We start from the raw sequence: 26,613 nt of genomic DNA, 5'->3' as shown, positions 1-26,613 counted from the left end.
TTTCCGCCTCCCTGTCTTATCTTCTTGTTGTATAATATACCAAATACGTCTTCGCTATGATGGGGATCGACTTATGTTAATCCGACAGGCTGGAACATCTGGAATTGTTCCAGGTCTCTGTTGCTTTGTCCATGAACGCATGTGTGTATGATACACCTTACCTGTGTTGTGTGGTCTTGGTGCTTTTATATCTTTTCTGTTACTTGGCGTTGTTTCTGAACTCTCTCCTCCCTATTTTGTATATTATATCCCTGGCTGGTGTCTTTGTTCCTTTACTTCTCTCATGAAAAAAAGTGGGATTGTGTTGTTGGGATTGGCATTGGCACGGATGTGGATGACATTTGCATGGCATTGGATCATGTTGATTTTTATTGCATCACTTTGCTTGCCCGGTAGGCAATGCAAGGTGTTTTGATCTAAACGACTAATAGAAAGTCTCTTGATCAAGACGATTGATGAAGTTACAGTGTGCAATTCGGTAACAACCAGCGTAAGGCATGTATCTGCGGTCTAATGGTCCGCATTGTTCTCGTGCAATCAACAATAATAATGACTCAATATTTCGGGAATACCTATCAAGAATATCTTTTTTTTTCCTGCTGTATCCTCGTAATTGAATGGTGAGTTGCAATTGCGCATCTCCCTCGGTGGCTCATTTTCCCGGCCCGATGTGTTTTGTAGACTCGGAGCTCTCATACGCCGCAACCAGCAGTTGACTGCCCTCGGCGCCAGTCGTTGATTAACTCACACAGCACTCCGAGATGCGTCTCTTTGCCACTGGGAGGGCCCTGCGCGCAAGCAGTGCCCGGTGGGCAATTGCTCCCTCACGTCAGAGCGTACGCATCCCACTCTCGCAGTTCTCGGAGCCCTTTGCCGTGAAGCGGAGAGATTGGAGTTCGACGGCAATCCGCCGAACAAACGAGAATGCAGATGGCAATCAAAAGCCCTCCCTCCGGCCTTCAGTACCGCAATCTTTGACCATTGAAGGTCAGTCCTACCGCACAGATCAGTGGACGAATACCCCGGATACGATTCTCTCCCACATCGGCCGCCGCCTATATCTCGATGAGAACCACCCTCTAGCGATTACGCGCCAACTGATCGAGAGCCAGTTCCCTGGCCCGACATACGGAAACTACACCGAGAAGAACCCTGTTGTGTCGACGGCGCAGAACTTCGATGTCCTGGGCTTTCCCTTGGATCACCCTGGTCGGAGTCGCACGGACACTTACTACATCAACGATAAGACGGTCTTGAGGACACACACCAGTGCTCATCAGCAGGCATACTTTCAGCAAATCAATCGCAATGAGAGCACGCGTCCGGAGGAAGTTGGCTACACTGTCGTCGCTGATGTGTATCGGAGAGATGCGATCGATCGCAGTCACTACCCGATCTTCCATCAGATGGAAGGCGCTATGCTTTGGAAACGTCCGGATAATGAGCCCTTGAAGCATGCTAGTCAGACTGCCGCTACGATCATGGAGGATCTCAAGAAGATCCCTGCTCATGACGTCGAGGTCGAAGACCCCAACCCTACGATCCATGCCCAGAGGAACCCCCTCCAGGCGGAATATCATAGCGAGGAGGAAGTTGAGGCCATCGCGGCGCACCTCAAGCGGTCTCTGGAGCGCATGGTCATAAAAATCTTTACCGAGGCCAGCAAAGCTGCTGCTGGTAGCAGTGAACAACCAGAACCCCTAAAGGTCCGCTGGGTGGAGGCATACTTCCCATTTACCAGCCCGTCCTGGGAGTTGGAGGTATTCTGGCAGGGTGACTGGCTCGAGGTCCTTGGTTGTGGTGTTATCAAACAGGAGCTGCTGAACAACTCGGATGTGCCCAACCGTGTCGGATGGGCCTTTGGTATCGGTTTGGAGCGTATTGCTATGCTTCTGTTCAACATTCCGGATATCCGCCTGTTCTGGTCGCGTGACGAGCGATTCCTTTCCCAGTTCCGCGCGGGTGAGATCACTCGCTTCGAACCGTTTTCCAAGCACCCCGCCTGTTACAAGGATGTCGCCTTCTGGCTGCCCTCTGCGTCTGTCAGCGGTGGCAGTGCGGCGGGCGGAGCTGCGCCCGTGCACGAGAACGACATCATGGAGATCGTCCGCGGCGAGGCAGGAGACCTGGTGGAAGACGTCCAGCTGATTGACGAATTTACCCACCCCAAGACACACCGGAAGAGCATGTGCTACCGTATCAATTACCGGAGTCTGGAGCGCACCTTGACGAATGAAGAAACAAATGACCTACATGAGAAGGTCCGACAGAAGCTTGTGGGCTTGCTGGGAGTCGAGCTCCGCTGATGGCAGCGAATGTTATTATAAATGCTCGCGATGTACTAAATGCCAAGTTACAGTTGGCGAGTCGAGTCTATATGTACAACAACTGTGTATTACCATGTTCAGATGAAATCACCTATCCTCCAAATTTAACCGAACGTTGGGCTAGGGAAGATCTAGCCGCGGCTGCTTTCATGTACCTTAATCTAGTCTACGGCATGGGACGTATGCAGCGTGACGTAGTGGCGATCCAAGCAGGGCCTATACTATGTAGTAGAGTAGGACTGTCAAGACCAGCTGAGAAGCTGCCAAACAGCTATGGCATAGTATGCTAGTTATTCCCCGGTCTTCGGAGGTAATTTAAGCACCGAGTGCATCAGCAGAGTTACCCCAAGCGAGGCTATCACGATGGAGGCGCCCCGCGGGTATCGAAGGACACAGAGAAAGGCTACTTGAAATACGCGCATTACCGAGGATTACCGCTCGGCCTCCTTCTGGCCGCCAGAAACCGAGACGCTGATTGGCCAGTGCGGTCCCAGACCGGTTAGTGCAGCCGAAAAGCAGGGTTTCGGAGACTTGATCTATGTCCGGCGCCGCCGATTTCTTACCAGCGTATTACTCACTTTACTGCGTCAGACAGGACTTTATTATTATCATCGTTGCCTTCATTCCATCTCTCGTTCAAACTACGAAATCTCCCCTCCTCCACCTCCCCCCTCTCCACTCCCCCCTCTCTCTGTCTCCCTCCCCGGGATCACTCTTCCCTCCGCTGAAATGTCTACCATGGCCAGCGGCGCGAAGTTGGAGGCGTCGCATCCTCCCAAGGCGGCGAATGCTCCAGCCCCTGCAAAAAAAGTTCATTATCCTTTCTGGTTCGGTGGTTCAGCATCATGCTTTGCGGCTGCCGTTACTCACCCTCTGGATCTCGGTAAGCTCTAATTCTGCCAACACCGGAAAAAAAAGTATGTGCTGGAATTGAAGCTAATCTTCGTCTATAGTGAAGGTAATTCATGCCTCCTGGACTTCTTATAGGAACTCTTGATTTTTCCCCCTCCGCGTGCTTATTCCTATACTTCGTTGTCTCACCGGAACGCTGATCGATGTGCGTTTTAAAAATTTATAGGTCCGCCTGCAGACCCGCGGGCCTGGCGCCCCCTCGACTATGGTCGGCACATTCGTGCATGTGTTCAAGAATGACGGATTCTTTGGTCTTTACAGCGGGGTATGTAGTATCCACCAACCCTCCAGATCATGTTGATTTCAGTACATGATGCTAAAGTCACTTCTTGTAGTTGTCCGCCGCCATTCTGCGCCAGCTGACCTACTCCACCACACGATTCGGTATCTACGAGGAACTCAAAAACCACTTCACCTCCCCCGACTCGCCTCCTGGCCTCTTCACCCTGATCGGTATGGCTTCTGCCTCCGGCTTCATCGGTGGCATGGCTGGTAACCCCGCCGACGTTCTGAACGTGCGCATGCAATCTGACGCCGCTCTCCCTCCCGCTCAACGCCGTAACTACCGCAACGCGATACACGGATTGGTGACGATGACGCGCACCGAAGGTCCCGCCAGCTTGTTCCGCGGTGTGTGGCCGAACTCGACCCGTGCTGTTCTCATGACAACGTCGCAATTGGCCTCGTACGATACCTTCAAGCGCTTGTGTCTCGAGAAGCTGGGCATGTCTGATAACATGGGAACGCATTTCACGGCCTCCTTCATGGCTGGATTTGTGGCTACCACTGTCTGCAGCCCTGTCGATGTGATCAAGACTCGCGTCATGAGCGCTTCTCCGGCTGAAGGCCGCAGTCAGAGCATCGTTGGACTGCTCCGTGATATCACCAGAAAGGAGGGCCTCGCATGGGCTTTCCGTGGTTGGGTGCCGAGCTTCATTCGTCTCGGTCCTCACACCATTGCTACATTTATCTTCCTTGAGGAGCACAAGAAGCTCTACCGCTTGTTGAAGGGACTTTGATTTCCCTGAACAGGTTTGACGTATAGATTTGCTTCATTCTGATTTGTCTTTTCTCTTTTTTCCAGGCACATATCTGCGATATCCGTCCATATGCTGTGTTTTCTTGGGATAGATGGTCTTTTGCTTTTTACTTTGTTATAAACCTTTCTTTCTTGATCTCTCATTGGCGAAGCATTACCGGGAGGACAAAAGTCTTGCGCATTTATTTTGTGTTCATACCCTTGTATATATCTTATAGATTACATTTTCTTTACTGTTATCTCTCATTTCTTTTCTTTTCTCTTATCTTTTACACTTGACTTCTACGATGTCTCTTCGAGCTGGCAATTGTGACTTCTGTCCTCCAGTTTCTTCTCAACGCTTCGCCGACATCTCACCTTTCTCTGTCTGTCTGAATCTGTCCATTTTCTGGGTTAACTAATATGAAACAGCACGTACCTCGGAGGCATATATGTCTCCTCACTTGACATCCGATACACAAGACTTAGACCTCCTTGGAATATGAGACCTCCATTCACCGAGATTGACATCAGATTTGAAAGCCATCTATCACCAACTAACGTTCATAACTCTATACAATGTCTTGGTGAGAGAGTGCTTTTTGCTATAACCTACAGTTCATACAACATTGTATTCTTTGCAATTTAGATCAGATCAGAATGAAATGAAATGCCATAGTATTCTTCAGACTCATATAGTACTTACAGTATTGTATCATCTTTTCCCTCAATTCTAACACTCGATTGTGGCTGATTTTCTTTTCAAAAACGTACACTGCCACAGGACTAGTAGTACGTACGTAGCATTTTGACCGTATCATCATTGTTCATTGTATCGGTTGTATAACTAGCAGTGAACAGCAGTGAGGTTGTCTTCATAGTAATTTAGTAATTGCCTCGCAGTGGACATAGTGAGGTAAGCAGATGCATAACTGGGTTAATCAGTTATCAAGTCAGTGGTTCATTATGTTGTGAAAGATTTGTTTTGGGGGTTGGTGATTGGTGGGTTGGTTGGTTGGTTTACTATCGGATATCGTATGATCTTTTGATGGTGTTGTTGGTGGTAAGCAGAGTAGTTATCATTTAATATTGTAAAATGAACGTTTATATGGCTGCCTATTTTATATCAAAATTAGGGTGATAGGTGGAACAGAACAGATTCATAAGAAAATTATTGGTTACGAGCTTAATGCTGAGCTTTATGGGCGCGGTTTGTTTTGACACATCATTCCAACTACGCGAGTCTATATACACTCGTCTTCCAACCCAGCCGAATTGAGTCTGGGGAGGGGCTCAGAGCTAACAATTCTCGCTGGATCCAACTTATAGGGTAGAGTACATGTTGACAAGACACACGAAAAACAACTTTGAACTTTCAATTAACGGTGAACAAAGTAGTTAAATGCGTCTACCGGTCGAGACGAGCGGGGAAGTTACCAGCCTCTGTAAGTTTTTTTTCGTTAGTATGATGCTGTTTGATATATAAGATATAGGATCATATAATGGGACTACATACCGCGCTGGCCGTCCCATCTGTCAGTCCAGGCCTTGGGGCAGAGAGAGCGGAAGGCGTGGTAGAACTGTTTTCGGTTCAATGGTGGTTAGGATTGAATTCGCTTGGATGTGGAATGGGGAGGCAGTAGCTAGCTAACCTGGCGGCATGGGCGGAAGTCCTCGCCCTTGGCGGTGACACACTTGTGGTAGTCGACGTAGTTCTGCCAGCAGTGCTTGGTCCTGTGAGTGTGGAGAAAAGATGTATGGTTAGTTATTGCAGTCCGTACTGGGAGGCAGATTGAGCGGAGAGGTGTGCGAAAATCACGTACTGGTTCTGCTGGGGGAAACGAGCGTCATAGCCTATTCATCACCTCATATGTCAGCCCACAAAACTACCTCGATCGCGACGACAGCGACGGCGCCGTGAATGCTCGAAAACCTATCCTAGACGTACCAGCTGTGAAATGATTAGCAATTGACCTTAGTTACGGGACGAATTGGACCCATTGGAGGTTGGGAGAGGGAAAGCTCACCAGTCACGAACTTGAAGGGCTTGGTCTCGACGGGCTCATCGGGGTCAACTTCAGGAATGGCACCCATTGTGATAGATTGAAGGTATAGTGACCTTAAATAGGAAACTTGGGGTGTTGATTGGAGGGGGGTGGGATGAGCGGAGGGAGGAGGGGAGGAGGTCTGGAGAAACCGAGAAAGAGAGGAGGTTCTGCGGCCGGTGGAGTGGAATGACCCGTGAAGCCGTGAAGCCGGAAGTTCACGTTTGACCGCCTCAGGCGCCAAACTAGAGGTTACTAGCGAGCCACTCATGCGCCCAGGTTTCCTAAACACCCGAACCACCACCGTGACTTCCTACCGCCTTACCTAAGTGGTGCAACCTCCCCTTCCATCAAGCTCAGACTTCCGTCACCACTTCCCGATCTTGCCATCCCACCACTTAAGTCGTTCTGATACTCAACTTCAACCACCCCGGTTGCTCAAAGCCCATTCGCCATGTTCCCTACTCGTGTTCTGCGCATGCAGGCCTCCCGGCCTTTCGCTTTTCCTGCTCCTGTGAGTTGGCCCTCGGTCCCCCGTGTTGGCGTGGATGTTGGGGAAAAATTACGTTTGGCAGGGTGGCTAACAAGTGGCTACAGAAGGAAAACCACAGCGGTATGGGGTTCCCTCCCCGGTTTGCGCATAGGACCGATACTTGAATGATGGAATTGTGTTGTTGGGGGTGGGAATTGGACTAACGCCTGGCTTCTAGCCCACACTATCTCTCAGCGTCTGCGCACTCTGAAGAGAGTCCCCCCGGAGTTGATCCCTCTCGGTACGTCGCGGTCTGAATGATTAACACCTTGCCATTGGTTTACAGCAGTGCTAATGATTGTTTCTTGAATCCTACAGGTCTGGTCCTTGGGTATGTTTATTTCCTGATATCCTATGGCTTCTACATGACATGCCGTGAAGTCTAATCCCGACCGCCTCCCACCTCCCTTCCTCTCCCACTCCGCAGTCTTCATCTGCCCTCCACTGACGCAGTTCCATCGCAGTGTCGCCGTCGGTGCTGCCATCTACTCCAGCACCCGCAAGCTCATGACCGACAAGACCCTCCGTCTGTACCGCAACAGCCCCGAGGACCGCGAGCACTAAGAATGTACCATCACATTTGATTTCCAAATTGCAATGGGCGATTCTTTGTTTGATTTTTCGGCGATCTGTATCATTCACGGGGTAGTCGGGCCTTGTCGCGCGGCCAGAGTTAAGAATGGAATGCTCGAAAATTCTCAGGCTCAGGGTTGGAGCGCGTGTAAATAGTACGGCTTTAAACGAAGGGTTCCTGATGGTGTAATATCGCAATATTACTGTCGCCCGCTTCTTGGCTTATCTTTTTCTTCGTTGCGCCAGTTTCCCCTGGCGTGAGTGGATTATCGTAGAGCTCATTCCGGCTTGGGTCCGGCCACGTCCAGTTCCTCGAGTCCTTGCATGGGATCTTGACGTTCGGCTCCGTCGGTCTCGCCTCCCTCGGCAGCCAATTTGTCTTCCTCATCGACGGCATATTTGGCCAAGTACCCCTCCTATTGTTTCATACGTAATTAGCAAATGATCTGTAATAACAAGGTGAACGTCACAGCGTACCTGTTCCCAGATAGCCGTCTTGCTGCCGAGTCCTTCGTTGCTGTCCTTCTGCGGCTTAGCAGCAGCAACCTTGATTGTCCGGCCATATAGTTCGCTTCCATCCATGTTGTCGATCGCCTCTTTCGCATCTTCGGGCAGATCAAACTCCACATATCCAAAACCGCGGTGGAGCTCGTTGGAGTTCGGGAGATCGGGTTTGGGGAGCGTAATATCAACCACTTCACCAAAGGGAACGAATGCCTCGGCCAGCGTCTGCATTGTCACGGCCTGGTCAAGACCCCCCACGTAGACGGTACATTTTAGACGTGCTTTCTCGCTCATGGTCGGTCGTAGCAAACTTCCCAAATGGGCTAGGATGGAAAACGTCACTGAGATGAGGGGGAGAGAAAGAGCGACCGCGTCGGGGCCTTTTCACTTACTGCCTAGGCAAAGCTCTAGACTTTGGGACGGAGCAACCTGATATCACGTGGTGCCCCCGGGGCGGGTGTTTTGGCGAGGGCCCAAAGCGGTTTAGGGGCCATCAGCCCCCCCGAGCGCCCTCCAGGAGGACACTTGGTTGATTGCAGTGACGCCCTCGATCGCATACTTGGCAACTCACCGTACATGCACCCCTCGGTTCTTCTATAGAGAGGGGAGGTTTCTTTCTTAGATTGTTTCTCTGCTCGTTTTTCTGGTTCTCCCGCTCCTGGTGTTGCTTCTCGTCTATGACCTTTGGTGCCAGACCCTCCTAATTCGTGTCTGGTCCTAACTCTCCTAATCTATACCCTTTCCTTTTCCCGCCGCTCCTTTACATCTCACCATGGTGCGTCTGAGGGAGATTCCCCGGACGGCCACTTTCGCCTGGTCCCCCGGGGCTGCGTCGCCTCTGATCGCCACCGGTACTCGGGCCGGTGCTGTTGACGTCGACTTTTCCAATCAGACATGTCTGGAGCTCTGGGATCTGGCACTCAGCCGCCATGAGACCGGCGGAGAGCTACAGCCAGTAGCTAAGATTGATACGGACTCCGGGTAAATAGAGCCTTGCGTTTACCCTGCAATTTGCCGTGTAAGGGAAGCCGACGTGCTAACTATATCGCTCCGATAGCTTCAATGACCTAGCTTGGACGGAATCCGAAGATAACTCGCGGGGTGTGATAGCCGGTGCTCTGGAGAACGGCTCGTTGGATTTGTGGGATGCCGATAAGCTGCTTAATGGTTCCGAGTGAGTTGGCGGGTGTGCTCTATGTCGGGGCTGTACAATTGGCTGACGGTTCAAAAGTGATGCTGTGATCTCGAGAACTTCCAAACACTCAGGGGCTATCAAGGCTCTCCAGTTCAACCCCAAACACTCGAACTTGCTGGCAACCGGTGGTGCAAAGGGCGAGGTAGGCTACATGATGGAGAGGTGTCTAGACAGTCAGGCTTATGATTGGACAGCTCTACATTTCCGACCTGAACAATGTCGCGAACCCATACCGACTCGGAGGCACGGCGGCCCGCGCGGACGACATCGAATGCTTGGACTGGAACAAGAAGGTTGCACACATCTTGGTCACTGGTAGCAGTGCAGGCTTTGTTACTGTGTGGGATGTCAAGACAAAGAAGGAGAGCTTGACGCTCAACAACATGGGCCGAAAGGCAGTTAGCGCTGTGGCCTGGGACCCGGAGAAGGTGAGTTCAGGAACACCCCTTATGTTTCCTAATTTTTGCTAACGCAGCGCAGCCTACGAAACTTGTCACTGCGACCCCTCTCGAGTCCGATCCTCTGATCTGTGTCTGGGATCTCCGTAACTCGCACGCTCCAGAGAGGACCCTCCGCGGCCATGAGTCCGGTGTGTTGTCGCTCTCCTGGTGTGCCCAGGACCCCGATCTGCTTCTCTCCTCCGGAAAAGATAACCGTACGATGTGCTGGAACCCGCAAACCGGCCACGCCTATGGCGAATTCCCCGTCGTCACCAACTGGACCTTCCAGACCCGCTGGAACCCGCACAACCCCAACTTCTTCGCTACCGCATCGTTCGATGGAAAGATCTCCATCCAGACCATTCAGAACACCAGCACCGAAACCGCACAGGCCATCGCCGATCAAAATCAGGCTCTGGATGGCGAGGACTTCTTTGCCAAGGCACAGACTCAACCTCAGGTCTCGAGCTTCTCGTTGCCGAAGCCTCCCAAGTGGCTCGAGAGGCCCTGCAGCGCCACCTTCGGCTTTGGTGGCAGAGTCGTCTCGGTCAACCTGGTTGAGAAGGGACAGCGTGCATCCAAGATTAAGATCACTCCGTTTGAGGTTGATGAAGCTGTTGGGAAGTCGACTGAGACCTTCGAGACCGCTCTCAAGGAAGGTGATCTGCGCAGCATCTGCGAAAGCAGAGCGGCTAACGCTGGCTCCGATGAGGAGAAGGCTGACTGGAAGGTCATTGAAGCCTTGATCTCTAAGGACCCTCGCAAGGGATTGGTTGAATATCTTGGCTTCGCTGACCAAGCAGACGAGGCTGCGGATAGCCTGTCTAAGCTCGGTCTCGATAAGGAAGAGGAAGTCAATGGGGAGGCGACGAAGGAATCCCGCGGGTCGGGAGCCAAGAAGCACAGGCGCCTGCAGTCGATGTTTGATGCCAATCCCGAAGCAGACAGTTTCTTGTCCGACTTGGCTGCCTCCAAGGGAGCCAAGACCAACAATCCCTTCCACATCTTCAACGGTTCGGAGAATGAAGCCGACACGGGCATTACCCGCGCGTTGCTCCTCGGTGACTTTGAGAAGGCCCTTGACGTTGCCCTCAAGGAAGATCGTCTCTCTGATGCCTTCATGATCGCCATCTGCGGCGGTCCTAAGTGCATTGAGAAGGCCCAGGAGCACTACTTCCAGAAGCAGACCAACAGCCCCAACTACGTGCGCCTGCTTGCTTCCATCGTCGGCAAGAACCTCTGGGACGTGGTTTACAACGCTGACCTGTCTAACTGGAAGGAGGTCATGGCGGCTCTCTGCACTTTCGCTGACGAGAAGGATTTCGCTGACCTTTGCGAGGCTCTGGGTGACCGACTGGAGGAAGAACTCCGCAACAACGCGGACAAGGGTATGCGCAAGGATGCTTCCTTCTGTTTCTTGGCCGGTTCCAAGCTCGAGAAGGTCGTTGCGATCTGGATTGAGGAGCTGCGTGAGCACGAGCAGAAGGCTATCGAGACCGCCGCTGATGACTCTGCTTTCTCGATTCATGTCCGTGCTTTGCAGGGGCTCATCGAGAAGGTGACCATCTTCCGCCAGGTCACCAAGTTCGAAGACACCGAACGGACTAAGGAGTCGGACTGGAAGCTCAGCACGCTGTACGACAAGTACATCGAGTATGCCGACGTTGTTGCTACACACGGACGCCTGCAGGTTGCGCAGAAGTATCTCGACCTCGTGCCGGAGAAGCACCCCGAGGCTGAGATTGCACGGAACCGTATCAAGTTGGCTACGAGACAGGCAACCCCTCAGAGAACTCAGCCCCCCGCCGCTACAGTGACCAGGGCCGCCCTCAACAAGCCTCTGCCCCAGCCTAACACATTCCAGCCTCAGAGAGCTTACTCACCTGCTACGCCAGCTGCTGCTCCCAGCCCCTACGCTCCAGCTGCCGCGGCTGTCAACCCCTACGCTCCTCCGACTGCCGCTGCCAACGCCTATGCACCCCCAACTGCTGCTGCCAACCCTTATGCTCCGCCTACTGCTTCGGCGCCGGCGCCACCTGTCAACCCATATGCGCCCCCAGCTGGCGGTAGCAGCTACACCCCTGCAGGATACCAGCCGCCCAAGGCACCTGCTTACGGTGCCCAGCCCCTAGGCGGTGGTGTGCCTCCGCCTCCGCGTGCATCCAACCAGTCTCCTGCCCCTACCGTCACCACCTACACCACTGCCACAAATCTGCCCGCATGGAACGATCTGCCAGAAGGGTTTGCCAAAGCTCCCACACCTCGCAGGTCCACTCCTGCCGCTGCGACGGTTGCGTCTCCCTTCCCCAACCAGTCCCCCACTCTCACACAGGGACCTCCGCCACCGGCTGGTCAGCGAGCACCCTCAGTTCCCCCTCCGCCGAAGGGCAGTGCTCCCCCTCCACGGATGACCTCGCCACCTGCCGTGCAGCCGGCTTCGACTACGATGCCCCCTCCGCCGGCCAACCCTTACGCTTCCTTGCCCCAGTCTCCTCCCATGGCGTCCACGATGGGAGTCCCAGCATCCATTCCTCGGGGACCTTCTCCATACAACGCGCCGCCTACCATGCCTCCTCCTCCCAACCGGTATGCTCCTAGCCCAGCCGCACAGGCTGCCAGCCCGCAACTGCAGACTCGGGCACCTGTCCCTCCGCCCCCTCAGGCAGCTGCTTCTCCGTATGCCCCTCAACCTCCGGCCGCGGGCCACTATGTCCCGAGCACTCCTCCGCCACACGTGCAGCCCCCGCCGCAACAAGCCCCTCCACCTCAGGCCGCCCCCGGATCCCGGCCAAGCACGGCTTCCTCGCAGAAGAAGCCCGCACCTGCCCCGCCTAAGTACCGTAAGTGATCTCATACCTCTCTTTTGGTGGCCTCTGTTTCTGACATCTCATAGCCCCTGGTGACCGTTCCCACATCCCGGCCGACGCCATGCCTGTCTACGAGATCCTCTCCGCAGACATGCAGCGCGTGAAGTCTCGGGCCCCGTCTTCCTTCAAGGCACAGGTCGATGATGCTGAACGGCGGTTGAACATCCTGTTCGACCACCTCAATAACGAGGACTTGCTCAAGCCCAACACCATTGCGGACATGGCGGAGCTGGCTCGCGCCATCCAGGCGCGCGACTATGAGACCGCCCGGACGATCCACGTCGATATTATGACTAACCGGCTGGACGAGTGCGGTAACTGGATGGTGAGCATCTCTACTTTTATACTGAACTATACCCATACTAATACTCTATCAACAGGTTGGTGTGAAGCGTCTCATCAGCATGAGCCGGGCCACCCCGTAAATTCGAGTCAAGTTTCAGTTTAAGAGGCTATGACAGGAAAAGGAAGTAAAAAAAGAACGATTATGAGTTGTATGTAAAAGAAAGACGAGTCCTCTTTTATTATGCTTCACTGTACTGCTCATTGTCCGGTCCCGTTTTGCCTTGGTTGGGCTATTTGCGAATTGTTCCTTCAGATGTCAATGTTATTACTATGTTTATTCTATTGTTGGTAGTATTGAAAAGCCGTAGGACCATACTTACCACTAGGTTTCATTCATATGCATTAACCCTGTACGAGGAATACTACGTTATTAGTAGGTATGTGTGTCTAGTACTATAGAACCACGTTTACAGTGCAAGTATGATACGTAATATCTGCAGCGAAACATTGATATACGTTACTATAATATATACAGCATTTACTATCCATTCATCCAACCATCCACGATCATATATCAAATACCCCCTACTAAGAACCCAACACTGGTATCTCTATCTCTACCTCCCCGCCACACCCCCAATCCTGCCCCCACGACCCGCAGGGAAATTCCTCGCGCTCAACAACGCCCCCTTCACACCTCTAATCTCCGCCCTGAAGTTGGCAATCGCATCCTCCTCACCCTTGCCCACTCCGGTTGCCGATCCACTCCCCGAATCCATGCCAGGCGTGCTATACATCCCATACCCAGACAGCGGGTTAAACCCAGGCTTACTGTAGATCAACCCATCCAAGTAATGATGCAGTTCATTCAAGCGCGTGCGCATCCCACTGTCCAGCGTGCTGGATTCCTTCTCTGTGTCGGAGCATTCGCGGAGCTGGGATCGGATGCTTTCCAGACGCTTGAGGTGGTCAGTTACTGCTGCGGTGGGGTCTGCTGGTGAGTCCTTGTTTGTGCCTGTCTTGTTGTTATTGTAGGTTGCGGCGAAGTCCGAGGTAGCTGTTTGGGTGGCGACGTCGCGGTGGAAGAGCTCCGTTGGGTCGGAGGTGATGGACTCGGTGTCGGTGGAGGATGAGTCGTTCTCGGTGTTTGCGGTTTTGTTCTTAAGGCTTTCTGGGATGACGGAGACGTTTTGCTCCAGCTTCTCGTTGAGCTTTTGGAGGTTGCTTGTTGCTGTGGAGGCGAGCTCTTGTCGCGCGCTTGTTAGGTTCGAGAGCATCGGCTTTATCAGGTATTCGCTGGCGCCGTAAAAGCTGGCGCTGAGGCCGGCGGCGCCGTAGAGGGTGTAGAGCACGCTGCGCAGGGTTACGAGTGGGGGTGGTTTGGTGGGCGTGGAGAGGAATTCCGGGTAGGTGATTATGGGGGGGATGTCGCGGGTGGTGGTTTTGGGGGGTGTTGGTGATGGGGTGGGAGTGGTGATTGAGGATGAAGGTGTGGGTTGGGTGGTTGATGACGTTGAGGCATTGTATGTTTGGTCTGGTGCTGATGCTGGTGCTGGGTCGGTGCTGCTGGGAGGAGTGGTGTCCGGGGAAGCGGTCTTCTCTTCTTCCTCGGTTGTATCGCTCGCCTTGGGAGTGGATGATGATATGCCTAAGAGGGTGTTGATCTCATCTTCTCGGAAACCTTTGGATTGCAAGAATGTCACTTTGCGATCGGTGGGAGCGTCGCGAATGGACTCGTCCTCCAGGAATTTGGCTGCTTGTTCGATGAGAGCTGACCGGGAGGTGTCGTCGGAGGTCGGCGATGAGGTAGACTCGGAGTTGTCAGTGTTGGGGTTGGAGGCGTTGTTGGGCTGCTGCCATGAAGGAATTGAGGATGGCTTGGGCTTAGAGTCCGCCATGATTTGTATGAGGTGGTGTAATCGAGAGAAGCAGGGATAGGAAAGTGGAAGAGGTAAGTTGAGTGAGGAGATAGCGATGGATAGTAGCCATGCGAGGGAAGATAAAGTGAGGAGAGACACTGGGTTGCCCCGACCTCGGCTGTATTTGTGGTATGTATGGGGGCGGTACGGGCTGTACAACAGGTACTTCTTGCGGGAGATGTAGTAAGTTTGGATGCGCTAATTGTGGTGAAACACAAACTCTATGATTACTGGGCAACATTCTAGAGGATGTTCTGACAGGTAGAGATACTATTATATGACGAAAAAAAATAAAAAATAAAAATAAAAATACAATGTGGCTGTTCACTAGCGACCTATACTTGTTGGTATTACTCTTGGGAGCCACGGGTACATAGTAGAAAGTAGTAGCTCCACTCAAAATATATTGACCGATCTATGAAGATAATATTACTATTAATGGGGGTGACAGCATGGGAGTTTACAAGAAGACTATTTACCAACTGAAAATGAAAGAAATGAATTTAAGTACCACAGAATATACTCAGACAGTTTATTTCAAATGTAGTTATCATATAGTATGGCATATAAGCATAAATGTTGCGGTGATGGACAAACCAACTTAAAGATAATGGGGAAAGGCGGCCAAGGATTACCGACCGCCTGGCAGAACCACCGAAGCGGCCAAAGGAAGAGGCGAAAGTCCGCGGATCTTCAAGGATTCTTCCTGCTGAAAAGGAAGCATTTCCATCGAACCGGTTCATTCTCTGCTTTGCTCTGGTTTTGGGTCGCTCGATCAGGTACCGACACATACGTGTACTTCTCTGCCTGCCAGTCCACTCAGAACATCGGCCACTGTTGTCCAAGCCCAGGTCTCACTTGGGGTTGCATTGACGACCATTTACTTTCTACTAGAGAAAGCATCCCATCACCTCTCGGTGAGTCGTCCTCGTATTACTTGCCTTGACACACCTTGTCTCCCTGTCGCGTCTCATCTGGTCTGTTCTGGTCTCTTCTGGCCGGGTCTATACATTCGTTCAACATCTGCGAAACATCAGAAACCAGATGATTACACCCCCCTCTCCTCTTCTCCCCCGTCCCCCCTCCCCGTTTATTTACATTGATTATCCATCCCCGAGGCCTCATCTATTTCTGCCCGCGCAACCATCGGGAAACCCCTGCTGGGTCAGTCCAGGGAATAATCCCTAGGTCCCGCGTCCGGGTTGCGCCAGATACCGCACCGCCGTTGGATTGACCGCGCCTTTTTTTTTTTACTTGGACCTAAAACCCATCGGCCCTGAACATCTGCATTCAAAATGCTCCTATTGGCTCCGTCATCATGGTCCATGTCGCGGGGAGATGTCCAAGTGGCGTCCGTCAGAGATGTGATAGGGATGGATGTCCTGTGCCTTTCCGGAGTGCATGGCTCATCCTGAACACTGGCCCACGTAGTCATTCTTAGCGGTGGATGATGGTAATCTGGCGCTGCTTCTGCCCATCGCGAGGATCTCATCTCTCTTGACCTCCAGATGCGCTCATTCACTCCCCTCCTCACCCTTCCCCCCTCTTCCCTGCCTTCCGCAATCCCACCATCTGTCCATCCACCGGGACAGCCAGGGAAAAAGCCAGATAACCCCTCTCATCACTGCTACTCTGTTTGAGTTTACTTCCAAACACATTATCTGGCTTCCCCATAACACTACCCCTGCTACCCAGTCTTGATCTGTTTCCAACTACCTTTGTTCCATCTTGCTTTACTCTCTATCTGCCATCCTCTTTGTTAGCCTGTCGCACAGTTTATGTTACTTAAGCCTGCTTTCTTTCCTGGTTGCTCTACCCTCAGATTCGTGTGGCTGGGATTGCATCTCAGTTTTGCACTTTGCGTTCTCTGTCATTGAGAGTTTTGCGGGGATTTTCACTAGCAGCCACAATGCTTTTGCGTCGCTCACTACGTTCCCGCTTGGGGCGGGATGACCAGCCGAGCATGGATGCTAACATGAACACCAGATCCACGAGAGCTGCCGCCCGGGCTGCCATCTCCACCCCAGCGGTGACGATTTCACGCGGTGCATCTGAACTACACGGGAATTCTACTCACAAATCAATCCATTTGACAGTAAAGATGCCGTCCAGCAAACTTCGTGAAGTTACCAGTGGTAGCACCCGAAGTGGTGCATCGACCAGACGTTCGGTCAATGTCTTCACGGAGAATCCCATCGTGACGGGTCCCCGTACCAGCAGACCCAAAAAGAAGCTTGTTGAAGTGGATACAAGCGATGAAGATGACCTGGAGGACCAGGAAGAAGATGAGGTGGACGATGATGAAGATGCGCCAGGTGAAGACGACGATGACGTAGATGCCGATGGCGATTTAGATATGGATGATGCGCCACCACAGCCGCCAGTGTCCAAACGGCAGGCGAAAGCAGCGGCAGCGGCAGCGCCGAGCGGGAAGGCCGTCAAAAGTGTAGAGGCCAAAGAGATGGAGCTGGACGATGACGACGAGGACGACGACGATGAGGAGCTCTCGGAACTGGAGTCAGACGCTGAAGGTGAGCCAGATGACCAGGACGAAAGTATGATGGCCAATGGTGGTGCCGAGGATCTAGAAGGGGAAGAGGAGGAAGAAGAGGACGATTTGGACAGCGATGACGATACCCCGACCGCCGACTTGAGCAAGATGACCAAACGGCAAAGGGGTAATCTGGGTAACGACTTCCTGCAACTTCCCATGGGTGAGTGTTCACGTTCTGCATGGTCATCGAAACATTATAAATCTGACTGAAAGCAGAACCCCAGGTAAAGAAGCATCTGACGGCTGAGGAGCGCGCTATGCGTCGTGCCGAAATGGCTCGTCGTAGAAAGAACCTCAGCGAGAAGCGGAATGAGGAGGAGAAGGTACGTACCATCTAGGGTCCCGCAAAGTGCAGCGGGATGGGAGTTTCTGTACTCCAAGTCGATGCTGATATGAGAATCCCAGATGGACACCATCAACAGGCTTCTACGGAAGCAGGCACCCAAGCGCCGGGGACGTATTCCAGCTGCAGAGACAGCCGAAGCAGCTTCTGCGGACCAGGAGGTCGCGGAACCCGAGAAACCTGATCCGACAATGGTGAGGTGGGTAAGTGGCCGCGAAGGCAGTCGAGTAGGCGTGCCGGAGGAATGGCTCGATATACCTGCAGGGCGTGTCTTTGGTGGCAATGGCTCGGGCAAGCTCGTGCAAGAGGTGTAACAGGCATGGGAAGTTGGGCGCATCTGGAGCTGGGCGTTTGAAATAGGTTTCTAGGGAGGGTATAGGCTTCTATAATACTTAGGTCAGGGATGTACATATACAAAGTGGATCATTCAAATAGCTGTATTCATTGGGTTATCCTGGAGCTTTCTGTAGAAGTACTGGATGTTGTTTTAGTTCTATAAGACTATTTAGATAGTATTGGCCATCGATGACCGTTGAGCTGTGAAGTCACATGGTCAATGGTAGAAGCTCGTACTATACCCAAGCTGCACATAACCTGCCTGCGTCCTTGATCTCACTGCAGTCCATTATTATGGTAGCCCACACAAGACAAAATCTCACAGTCACCGCTAGCAGTCACTGAGGAGTCAGTGCAGACTCCATTTGTGACTTTATCCTCTATTCCATACAGTCATGAACTCGCAAAAAGATCAATGCGGTCATTATTCTGGCTATATATCACCGACCAGCGGCGTCTCAGTGTATGCATTCCAAAGCAACTTATTCAATCGCAAGCTAGTTTTTTGGAGCCTCGGGGGCCTTCGCTTCGCTGGGTTGGGTCACCGGCTTGTTCAAATCCTTGTCTGAACTGGGAGTGGGAGTGGGAGCGATCTTTTGGTCTTGCGCCGGCGGAGTCCTATCGGCGAAGCATTCCAGTCAGCAGGGAACGGCATGCAAAACAGGTGACTTGGTAGGTCGGCCTTACTGAGGACCCGTCTTCTCCGATTGCAATTCTCGCAACGCAGGCTGGAAGGTATAGTATCCTGCAAACCCGGAAAACGTAACAATTAGCAAGCTGATGGCAATCACATGCTCATATGAATGAGCGAGTGTGGAAATCCCCAATACTTACCAGTCCAGACACCCATGCCAATGGCCATAAGGGCCGGAATCCAATTGCGACTCATGATGCAGACTATCCAGTGGCTGCTGGGGAAGTTTCAATGCGGGAGATGGAGCTAGCAATGGTTGCCGTAGCGTCAATTGAAAGAGCTCGCCGGGCCAAGCTCCGGCCGGACCGCCCGCCGGGCAATCGCCAAAATTGCGCCAGCCCATCCGCCGTTTAAGCCCCATCGCGTCCTCCCCACATTTCCGACGCGTCGCATCGACCAGCAACCAACTGCGTCAATTAACCCGCTCAACTTTCACTACGTACCAATCCTGGTGGATCTGGACGCCCCTGGCACGACCCCCGACTGACTGGTCAGATTCTTGTGCAATTTTTCGTCCGCCTCCGCTCCCATAGATTATCGTGCGCAGTATTTCGGGCCCTGCCGCCGTTACGAGGTGATGAATATCTAGGGAGATGGGCCATCCGCGCCTAGGATACAAATGGAATCATGGCGGGCGCGAGGGTTCGTACCGGACTCGGACTCGGAGGACGGACTCGACAGCCAGGAGACAGGAGACTTGAACATTGCTGTGGAAGATTCGGTCGTGGATATCGGTTGTGCAGTTGCGGTTGTCGTGGAGGAAACTACTGCCCTGGATCGACGGGATGAAGCTCAACATAAGGTGCAGGCAAATACTCCTCAGGACAGCAATGTCGCATATGACCGTCCTGTGACTCCTTCACAGAATCTTAATGGTGCCTCTGGGCCAACAGATCAGTATGATGGGAGTAACAAAGCCGTGGAAGAATTGTCTGCGATTTCCGAGCACAAGGAGATACCTCGTGCTGAGGAGACTATTGATAATCCTCACAGGGCTACACAATCTTCAGAGACACCTAGCAATCGGTCAAAGTCTGTCGATGAGGACGACAAATCCGAGGAATCGTTCCATGGACTCTCTAAAGACGAGGAAACTCCTCGTGCCGAGAAGAATATTGACGACTTCCGCCTGCCTACGAACTCTCCAGAAACAGCTAATGCCAGACCGACAACAGCTGATGAGGAACTTTTGCCTGGAGTCGCTGAGGATGAGGAGACCCCCCGTGCAAAGGGAAAAGACGACTTTCGGCTCCCTGCGCAACCCTCGAAAGCAACTAGTGGTAGCGCACCACCTACCCCACGAGCCAAGGAGCACGATAGTATCTGGGATTTCCCAAGTTCAGAAGACGAACTGCAATTTGACTACCGACCGTCAAGGAGACCGCTTCATGTCTACTCAAGGATTAAGCTCGACAGCCAACCGCGGCAAGTACAGGAGAACAATGACTTGTCGACTCCTTCATCCCCCCTATCGTCTTTGGACTCAATTCAATTTGACGAGGATGACCAAGGCGGCCAGGAGCAACCAGACCAACCGGCGCAGCCAACGAATAACTTCCCCGAGGATTTGCTACCTCCACTCGATCTCCCAGAGGAAATACTGCGGGAAATGTCACCGCCGGCGCGAAGATCATTACGAGAACGCAAAGCCATTCAGTTGCATCCTTACATGTTGGAGGACGCCAAATATCGGACTATGATGCGCGCACGAGGCGTCAAGCCTGTACGGGTGGCTCAGCCGGGATTGGCTCGGCCTACAGGCGATGAGAGCCAAGGCAAGGAATACAGTGACACCGCCGAGCCCATGTCTGATAGCTTTGGAGCGGAGTTTGAGTTCCAACCCTCATCACCAATAGAGACTCGTCCTGCAGAAAAAAGGTTGTCTAGAAACTCCCCGGAACCTGCGCTACAACATGGTTCTCCACAATTGGGCCACTCTCCAGCTGGCGTGCTAGACCGGCAGCCGAAAAAACGCAAATTATCCAGGCCTCATCACGAGCATCGATCTCACACGCGAAATGTGCAACAGCCAAGTATAGTAATCGTGAATTCATCTCCCGTGCGTCAAAATAATGCTTCGATCTTCGGTGTCCCTAGCCCACCCCGTTCGGAGGAGAATGCTACTTCTTCGCCCGCTACAGCACCTTCCAACGTTTTTCGGTTCCCTCGTGGCTATACACCACCATCGGTGACTACCAACACAAAATCAGGACATGGGAGTACGGCCCAAGAGGACGATGGGATGGACTGGTCTGGAGGCGAAGAGGATGGCAACCCTGTTGAAGCTCATCTGGAAGCGAATCCTACGCAGTCAAACTCTGAAGCCGAGGATGCAAGTGCGGCTGAGAGCGAGAACGAGGACTTTGATGTCAGACTGTATCAGCGTCGAATTAAAGGGGTCTTACCGGCGTCGTGGCTGAGATTGGACCAGAAACAACAAGAAGGACGCCTCAGTGCTACGCAGCGACAGCGCGAAAGGATGCATTCCAGAACGGAAAATACAAAGGGGGTTGCACGTAAAATAACCAAAAGTAACAGTACGACAATAGCACCAGGCTTGGACACAAAGCTTTCCTCACTGAGACAGCTTGCTGATCCGGATTCTGGCGATGAGGATGAAGCTAAAGACGGGGACGACACGGCCAATTCCCGGCAACTACTAGCTAACCTTGGGCTTGAACCATTCGATGATAATGAATTTGGGGAGGACATCCCGGAAGACAATCGGATTGATTACATGCTCCCACCTGCACCTCGTGCCGCCTCGACCAAGACCCGGCAGCCAGGAAAGAAACGACCTACGTCGCAGGGTAATAGCATACGCTCTGCTCATGCGCCTAAACGCCCTCGGATGAAGAGACAAACAAGGCTTACAGACCCTGCTTCTGGGTCTAGAAAGCAAAAGAGATCTACGCCCAGCATGCCTAGAATTGGTATCCTGGACGCACCAGATGTTGCCTCTAAGTCCCGTGGTGAGCAACCGCTCTTTCTTAGAATTGCCGCAAGAGAAGCACGCTCTCGTCAGGACAAAGGGAGACGAAGCCCCACACGGAAAGTTTTCAACTTCAGTTCGCGTGTGGATACGGAGGACGCCAATAAGTCGTTGCACGATTGGCAAGAAGGACGGCTTCGACAAACGAAATTGCCTCCGTCTCGGCCCAAGGCCAAGGTAGCCGGACGACAACCGCTGGCTGTTCTTTCTTCCAACCGGCCAGCCAGGTCTCAAGGAAGAGCTACCGAAGGAGCGAGTGAGAGCCGTAGGATGGATTCTTCGTCAGCTCTCCCATCCAGAGCGAACAGTACAGCCGATGAGCACGCCACTAGTACAGAAACTCGCGTTTCTGGTCAAGTAGCTAAGACAGCTGTTAACTCTAGCAGACTGATGCAACCAGAGCAACGGCCTAACAAATGGATTGTTCGAAGAAATCTGGCTATTACTTCGTTGACAAGGCAAGACCCGCGGCCAGCAATGCTTGAGGTAGCAAACCCTCGTGGCAAGCCTGCATCACCATTGTCGTTTCAGAGGTCTCTCTCCTTGATCAATCGGGACTATCGGCATAAAAACCTACCTAAAGCACGCCAGAGTAACTTGGTCTTAGATCGCTTCATCTCAAGCCGCAGCTCATCTCCTGCTACTGCTGGCGCCCAGACTACTGGTACGAGTCAGCCTACGAATAAACCGGACGCCCGACCGCCAGGGGCGCGGCCACAAGCTCAGCGCCAATTGAAGAAGCGGCCGCCGAAGCGGCTGGCAGTCAATGACAACCAATATCAACAACCTTTGATTCTGGAGTCGACGGATCCAGAACCTTTCCTACAGAGTGGGGACTTGCCTATAGATAGCTCATCCGATGCGCTTCATGGGTTCAAGCCTTCATATAGCGTGGCCTTCAACATATTTCCCTTGTCTACTGGCACATTCTTTCACCAAACCACTTTCCTCGGAAGTGGGAAGCTTGCGCACTCGCTGGAGTTTCTTAAGCGAGATCTTGACAGAGATGCTGGTTTCCTCTCGTTTAAGACTGGGGATAGAACCTATCGTTGGGGTTCTTGGAATGACGCGGTGTCTTCGGAGATAGGTTTGGTCTTGGACAGCATAATTGAAATGATTGAGAAGAGCGACGCCGGGCTGACTGAAGGGCCGGAGGATGCTGAGAAGGATGATTGTAGCCTATACAAGCACTTGGTCAAGTATGTCACGGACACGCTCTCCTTCATCGACCCCATCGACAGGATAGGATTCGTGAGACGGGCTCTGAGCCTTGTCTGCAAGCTCACTGATACTCTGACAACTCTGGTCCCAAAATCTGAGCGCGAGATAGGGTACTTGGCAACGATATGCTCGTACAATTCTGTATTTACGTACCAAATTCTTCAGATTTCCGGGCATGATCTTGTTGATGATGCACTTACCCAGGAGGCGTTGAACTCATTGACGCGGGCTGCCCAACAAACTATCACATTTGTCGCAGCCCCATTGGGACAGAGCAGTATCCGCAAACTGTTAGCAAACATCGAGTCTCCTGAAAAGCGTGACGCGGGAATTCAGAGCGACCATCTTGTTGCCGAAGCCTACGTTATTGTCCGACACATCCTTCGCGGTACAGATAGACTAAAAGGATGTTTTGAGGAGCTTCTGACGAAAGCCTACTCGAGTCAAGATAATGACTTGGTGAACCTAACAGATATTAGCCGGCTAGAGCGAGTGTGGCACTGTGTGTTCACCACCTTGCCTTTGGATGAGCTCGATGCTTCTGGCATTGCTCGGATAGGGTCGCGCTTTTGGGAGGCCCATGGGAACTGGGCCATTATCAAGACACTGCTCCGTCCAGTACTTGATCGCTACGATGCTACGTCCATAACACAGCCAATCTCATACTACAAGTACTGTAGAACTTTGTTCCACAGGTGCTTCTACCTCATCAATGGCTGGGGCTGGCGAGACTGCAAGCCAATACTTGACACTCTCTACGATTTCTTCGCGAAGAATACCCTGTATAACCTGAAGCATGAGGAAGGTTACAGGTCCCCTGCTTTCCTCGACGAACTCCACCAGAGACCTTCCTTGGAAGTGCAGCCAGACGACCCGTGTTTTCACATTCTGCTGAAGATCATTGCAAGTGGCCTGCGTTACCTGGCCAAGATCTATGACCAGAAGAAAGTTCGCAACTTTGCATGGCGCCTGCTGCCAAATCATGGCCGCGTTTATCCTAAAGAGAAGCCAATACGTCAGGAGGACTTGGATGCATTGAGGAACCACCATGATCTCCTGTGTACATTGTATTACGCTGTTCCTGACGGGTGCCGACCTCGCCTTCAGACAATCAGGGATCTTGTCCACCCAGCCAGCTCCCATCGTGAGACATGCAACATCAGTATTCGTTCCTGGGCTAGGCTTGTCCGCTTCAAACTCTCGACAGACGAAGCTGTTAGTGGTCTTGAACCTTTTTCTGATTGGCACAGTTATTTTGTTTCCGAATTGTTGAAGCAGCATGCGCTGGCGCGCCACGAGGTTGAATCACAGAACACTGCGGGCAGCAAATTCTCCGATCAGTTAGTTGAGAGAACGATTGCACAGAACCAGCGGCAGATCGAGTCCTTGCTGAAGACCGCGCTCAACGGCCTGAATACTGCCATTCGCTCAGCACCAACATTGCAGCACGCCCATAAGCTTGTCTTGGGAGCGCCTATCAAAGCACTCCTTGGTCTCTTCAACGCCCGGGTTGCTCGTGTCAATACCACTGTCTCTGAGACGCTCCAAGTGATTGTCACTTATGTTCGGAAATGTGATCCTCCAGCAGCTGAAGAAGCAAGTGCCCCTGTGGCGGTTGATGAAGACAGCCAAGAGTATGGGGACTGGGCAGACATTGCGGCTGCATATGATGAGTGTCCAGCGATAAGTCCAGAAATCGAATTTGTGGGAACTGTCCTTCATCCTGCCGTGTTCCGGCTTATATCGAACTGCTTTGGAGAGGACTACTGTCCTGAAGATGCGATCTTGCTTAATGTTGTGGAGTGTTGGACGTCTATCGCGCAGACTCTGGTCAAAAATGGATTACGACACTGGGACAGCTACCTTAGCCCCTACAACGGCGACTCCTGGACATCACTCCGTTTGACAATGCAGACGAGAAAATTCACGCCTCTCTTCTTGGCAAGCAGCATTGAGAAAGATTCGCGGTTCGCAGTGGATTGTAAAGTCCAAGTGATCGGGATGTGGGTGTCATGTTTGGTAGAGCGAGTCTCGATGCTGAAATACCAACATCGCCTAACAGAAGCTTTGCTGAATCAAGTGGTGGCGGATCCGCTATTGCAGAATTTGCCCTTTGCCAGCGACCGAAAAGAAGGAAGGTATATGGTCACTCTGGAGGATCTAAGCCACCGCCGGGTTTCATTGATATCGAGTGTCCTCTCCAACATGCGTGCGCATTTGCAATCACTGGAGGATGTGGAAGCCCGGGAGCTCTCCACTACTAAACAGGAGTACCGGGAGATCATCCAAAACATGATGTCCGCTATGAAGGCAAACTATCTGGAACTGGGCAACGGTGCAGCCAGCGTCCAGGGCGCTTACGTGGACTTCGTTCATCGGATTGTCGCATTCCTGCAGCAGCATAGTCGAGACATCTGCCCCATCGACCCATTTTTTACCGATCCTGCGTCGTTCCCTCTACCTTCTGGCGACCCGACGTATATCGTAGCCCGGTTGAAGAGCTACGAGCCGAAACTTTCATCGGAGAAAGTAGCAAAGACGCTCATCATGTTCATTCAGAGCGTTTCTGAGCGAGCGGCGATCGATGGGCAGCAGGACTACCTCGTCAATCAACTACACGCATCCATGGCAGATACCTATGAGGGTGGCCTTCCGGACAAGCCAACCCTGAGAGCCACCTTGTTGCAGGCAGTGTTTCCGGCCTATCTTGAGGCGTCCTTCAGCAACCCAGCATGCTGGATTATAAGCCGGCCCATCATCCAGACCATCACGCTCGTCTTTCAGGATCTCTTGTTCAACATGGATACTACAGACTCTGCCTGCGTGGCATCCCTCGTGAACATCATCCACTCCGTCTTCCAAGCATCACACACTGCCCTCTTGTCCATAACGAGCAATGCCACCATGCTGAACGACCCTGCTGTGGCAATCAGCGCCGCTGCCTTTATTAGGATGATCACAGCCGCCTTGCCAATCATCGACTATATAGACCGAGCAACCGACATGGATCAAAGAATCCTTGCTCAGATACACGCCTTCCAACACTACGTGACATTCGCCACAAGCCATCTAAACCAACCCCTCTCAACCACAGACCTATACGAGATACCCCAGTCCACCGAAGTCTTCAGCGCAGGAGACCCACTCTCATCTATAGTCACGAACCCGCCCTTCTTCCCTGATCTCCAGCGTTCCGCAGCACGAGAGTTGCACCTCTACCTCAACGAGAGCTGGTCCCGCCATCAAAAGAAATTCTACTTTACCAGACGCGGTGCACATCAGCCCCAGGAAATCAGCATTCAGCCTTCTGTCGCTGCGGAACTCGAGCAGTCATCGCAGAAGATCCTCGCCCCTGTTGTTCTAGAGTTCCTGGATGTGATGAGAGGACTTGATCTTGGCTTAGATGGCGACGATGTTGATCGCGCCGAGGAGTCTCTGTTTGCAGCTCAGCATCCGGATCAACTGTCTGAGTCTGCGAATGCGAATACGATATATACTCTCGACCTTGTCGATATTATTGGATACTGAATGGGTTGGGGGACATGATGACCCTGCTGGCATGACATTGATATTAGTATTGATAGTGATTCTGTACGATACTCCACTTGCTCTAGATGATGAATTATATAATCGAATGATGAATTGATACTACTATAGACCAGTGTAGACAGAGATCATTACCATAGGACACATACAGCTTGCAAACACCATTAATAATGAGCGCAAAGCAATGAATGGTATACAGTATCACATGTATACCTAGTAATCGAGATTCCCTCGTTCGATTCACACAGAATCAGATCAATACTAGCGATAGGTAGTAGTACCCGTGCAGCTTGAATATTATTAATCATAG

The 26,613-nt window shown here is 52.2% G+C and overlaps 11 protein-coding genes across 11 annotated transcripts; 6 read left to right on the top strand and 5 right to left on the bottom strand.

Moving 5' to 3' along the window:
• The first annotated feature begins 705 nt into the window (after positions 1–705).
• Positions 706–2,478, top strand: BO85DRAFT_447463 (phenylalanine--tRNA ligase). The gene has a single exon (XM_025659728.1). The coding sequence runs from the start codon at positions 762–764 to the stop codon at positions 2,304–2,306; it is 1,545 nt and encodes a 514-aa protein (XP_025517503.1). The 5' UTR covers positions 706–761; the 3' UTR covers positions 2,307–2,478.
• Positions 2,479–3,056: 578 nt separating this feature from the next.
• BO85DRAFT_367032 (putative mitochondrial dicarboxylate carrier) lies at positions 3,057–4,258 on the top strand (the record flags this gene model as incomplete). The annotated part of the gene is made up of 4 exons (XM_025655805.1): positions 3,057–3,210; positions 3,281–3,285; positions 3,406–3,504; positions 3,575–4,258. 4 exons carry the CDS (start codon positions 3,057–3,059, stop codon positions 4,256–4,258), a joined length of 942 nt encoding a protein of 313 aa, XP_025517502.1.
• Positions 4,259–5,665: 1,407 nt separating this feature from the next.
• Positions 5,666–6,351, bottom strand: BO85DRAFT_486050 (cytochrome c oxidase subunit VIb; the record flags this gene model as incomplete). The annotated part of the gene is made up of 5 exons (XM_025663365.1): positions 5,666–5,700; positions 5,774–5,837; positions 5,910–5,991; positions 6,081–6,111; positions 6,285–6,351. The coding sequence occupies 5 exons, from the start codon at positions 6,349–6,351 to the stop codon at positions 5,666–5,668; spliced, it is 279 nt and encodes a 92-aa protein (XP_025517501.1).
• Positions 6,352–6,756: 405 nt separating this feature from the next.
• BO85DRAFT_436542 (uncharacterized protein) lies at positions 6,757–7,398 on the top strand (the record flags this gene model as incomplete). Its single annotated transcript, XM_025658576.1, has 5 exons — positions 6,757–6,816; positions 6,900–6,934; positions 7,013–7,075; positions 7,153–7,165; positions 7,216–7,398. 5 exons carry the CDS (start codon positions 6,757–6,759, stop codon positions 7,396–7,398), a joined length of 354 nt encoding a protein of 117 aa, XP_025517500.1.
• A 104-nt stretch (positions 7,399–7,502) lies between these two features.
• On the bottom strand, positions 7,503–8,299 carry BO85DRAFT_245526 (RNA-binding protein). The gene is made up of 2 exons (XM_025654882.1): positions 7,885–8,299; positions 7,503–7,823 (listed from the first exon to the last, which is right to left on the bottom strand). Exons 1-2 carry the CDS (start codon positions 8,203–8,205, stop codon positions 7,686–7,688), a joined length of 459 nt encoding a protein of 152 aa, XP_025517499.1. The 5' UTR covers positions 8,206–8,299; the 3' UTR covers positions 7,503–7,685.
• Positions 8,300–8,456: 157 nt separating this feature from the next.
• On the top strand, positions 8,457–13,039 carry sec31 (putative protein transport protein (SEC31)). Its single transcript, XM_025656875.1, has 7 exons — positions 8,457–8,892; positions 8,969–9,085; positions 9,143–9,248; positions 9,301–9,534; positions 9,587–12,386; positions 12,440–12,738; positions 12,794–13,039. Exons 1-7 carry the CDS (start codon positions 8,684–8,686, stop codon positions 12,836–12,838), a joined length of 3,810 nt encoding a protein of 1,269 aa, XP_025517498.1. The 5' UTR covers positions 8,457–8,683; the 3' UTR covers positions 12,839–13,039.
• A 242-nt stretch (positions 13,040–13,281) lies between these two features.
• Positions 13,282–14,744, bottom strand: BO85DRAFT_447460 (peroxisomal membrane protein PEX14). The gene has a single exon (XM_025659727.1). It carries the CDS (start codon positions 14,594–14,596, stop codon positions 13,316–13,318), a length of 1,281 nt encoding a protein of 426 aa, XP_025517497.1. The 5' UTR covers positions 14,597–14,744; the 3' UTR covers positions 13,282–13,315.
• Positions 14,745–15,672: 928 nt separating this feature from the next.
• BO85DRAFT_245420 (uncharacterized protein) lies at positions 15,673–16,317 on the bottom strand. Its single transcript, XM_025654880.1, has one exon. It carries the CDS (start codon positions 16,107–16,109, stop codon positions 15,783–15,785), a length of 327 nt encoding a protein of 108 aa, XP_025517496.1. The 5' UTR covers positions 16,110–16,317; the 3' UTR covers positions 15,673–15,782.
• Positions 16,190–18,047, top strand: BO85DRAFT_245424 (PAPA-1-like domain-containing protein). Its single transcript, XM_025654881.1, has 3 exons — positions 16,190–17,331; positions 17,388–17,494; positions 17,577–18,047. Exons 1-3 carry the CDS (start codon positions 16,527–16,529, stop codon positions 17,826–17,828), a joined length of 1,164 nt encoding a protein of 387 aa, XP_025517495.1. The 5' UTR covers positions 16,190–16,526; the 3' UTR covers positions 17,829–18,047.
• Positions 17,938–18,791, bottom strand: BO85DRAFT_447458 (uncharacterized protein). The gene is made up of 3 exons (XM_025659726.1): positions 18,685–18,791; positions 18,538–18,595; positions 17,938–18,468 (listed from the first exon to the last, which is right to left on the bottom strand). The coding sequence occupies exons 1-3, from the start codon at positions 18,737–18,739 to the stop codon at positions 18,348–18,350; spliced, it is 234 nt and encodes a 77-aa protein (XP_025517494.1). The 5' UTR covers positions 18,740–18,791; the 3' UTR covers positions 17,938–18,347.
• Positions 18,792–18,944: 153 nt separating this feature from the next.
• On the top strand, positions 18,945–26,490 carry BO85DRAFT_245386 (uncharacterized protein). Its single transcript, XM_025654879.1, has 2 exons — positions 18,945–26,348; positions 26,415–26,490. Exon 1 carries the CDS (start codon positions 19,164–19,166, stop codon positions 26,283–26,285), a length of 7,122 nt encoding a protein of 2,373 aa, XP_025517493.1. The 5' UTR covers positions 18,945–19,163; the 3' UTR covers positions 26,286–26,348; positions 26,415–26,490.
• The last annotated feature ends 123 nt before the right edge of the window (positions 26,491–26,613 follow it).

Source organism: Aspergillus piperis (assembly GCF_003184755.1).
Source record: "Aspergillus piperis CBS 112811 unplaced genomic scaffold BO85scaffold_5, whole genome shotgun sequence".
NCBI classification, from domain to species: Eukaryota; Fungi; Ascomycota; class Eurotiomycetes; order Eurotiales; family Aspergillaceae; genus Aspergillus; species Aspergillus piperis.
Note: the sequence above shows the minus strand (reverse complement) of the source record. Positions and strands in the feature narration are given on the sequence as shown.

Excerpts from the sequence above, each read along its gene's own strand:
- BO85DRAFT_447463 (XM_025659728.1), top strand. The coding sequence starts at position 762 with ATGCGTCTCTTTGCCACTGGGAGGGCCCTGCGCGCAAGCAGTGCCCGG.
- BO85DRAFT_245526 (XM_025654882.1), bottom strand. The coding sequence starts at position 8,205 with ATGAGCGAGAAAGCACGTCTAAAATGTACCGTCTACGTGGGGGGTCTT. Across the intron at positions 7,824-7,884 it reads AGACGGCTATCTGGGAACAG|GAGGGGTACTTGGCCAAATA; the intron begins GTACGCTGTGAC and ends ATGAAACAATAG.
- sec31 (XM_025656875.1), top strand. The coding sequence starts at position 8,684 with ATGGTGCGTCTGAGGGAGATTCCCCGGACGGCCACTTTCGCCTGGTCC. Across the intron at positions 8,893-8,968 it reads AAGATTGATACGGACTCCGG|CTTCAATGACCTAGCTTGGA; the intron begins GTAAATAGAGCC and ends TCGCTCCGATAG. Across the intron at positions 12,387-12,439 it reads ACCTGCCCCGCCTAAGTACC|CCCCTGGTGACCGTTCCCAC; the intron begins GTAAGTGATCTC and ends GACATCTCATAG.
- BO85DRAFT_447460 (XM_025659727.1), bottom strand. The coding sequence starts at position 14,596 with ATGGCGGACTCTAAGCCCAAGCCATCCTCAATTCCTTCATGGCAGCAG.
- BO85DRAFT_245420 (XM_025654880.1), bottom strand. The coding sequence starts at position 16,109 with ATGAGATCCTCGCGATGGGCAGAAGCAGCGCCAGATTACCATCATCCA.
- BO85DRAFT_245424 (XM_025654881.1), top strand. The coding sequence starts at position 16,527 with ATGCTTTTGCGTCGCTCACTACGTTCCCGCTTGGGGCGGGATGACCAG. Across the intron at positions 17,332-17,387 it reads CTTCCTGCAACTTCCCATGG|AACCCCAGGTAAAGAAGCAT; the intron begins GTGAGTGTTCAC and ends GACTGAAAGCAG. Across the intron at positions 17,495-17,576 it reads AGCGGAATGAGGAGGAGAAG|ATGGACACCATCAACAGGCT; the intron begins GTACGTACCATC and ends TGAGAATCCCAG.
- BO85DRAFT_447458 (XM_025659726.1), bottom strand. The coding sequence starts at position 18,739 with ATGAGTCGCAATTGGATTCCGGCCCTTATGGCCATTGGCATGGGTGTC. Across the intron at positions 18,596-18,684 it reads TGGCATGGGTGTCTGGACTG|GATACTATACCTTCCAGCCT; the intron begins GTAAGTATTGGG and ends CCGGGTTTGCAG. Across the intron at positions 18,469-18,537 it reads TCGGAGAAGACGGGTCCTCA|GACTCCGCCGGCGCAAGACC; the intron begins GTAAGGCCGACC and ends CTTCGCCGATAG.
- BO85DRAFT_245386 (XM_025654879.1), top strand. The coding sequence starts at position 19,164 with ATGGAATCATGGCGGGCGCGAGGGTTCGTACCGGACTCGGACTCGGAG.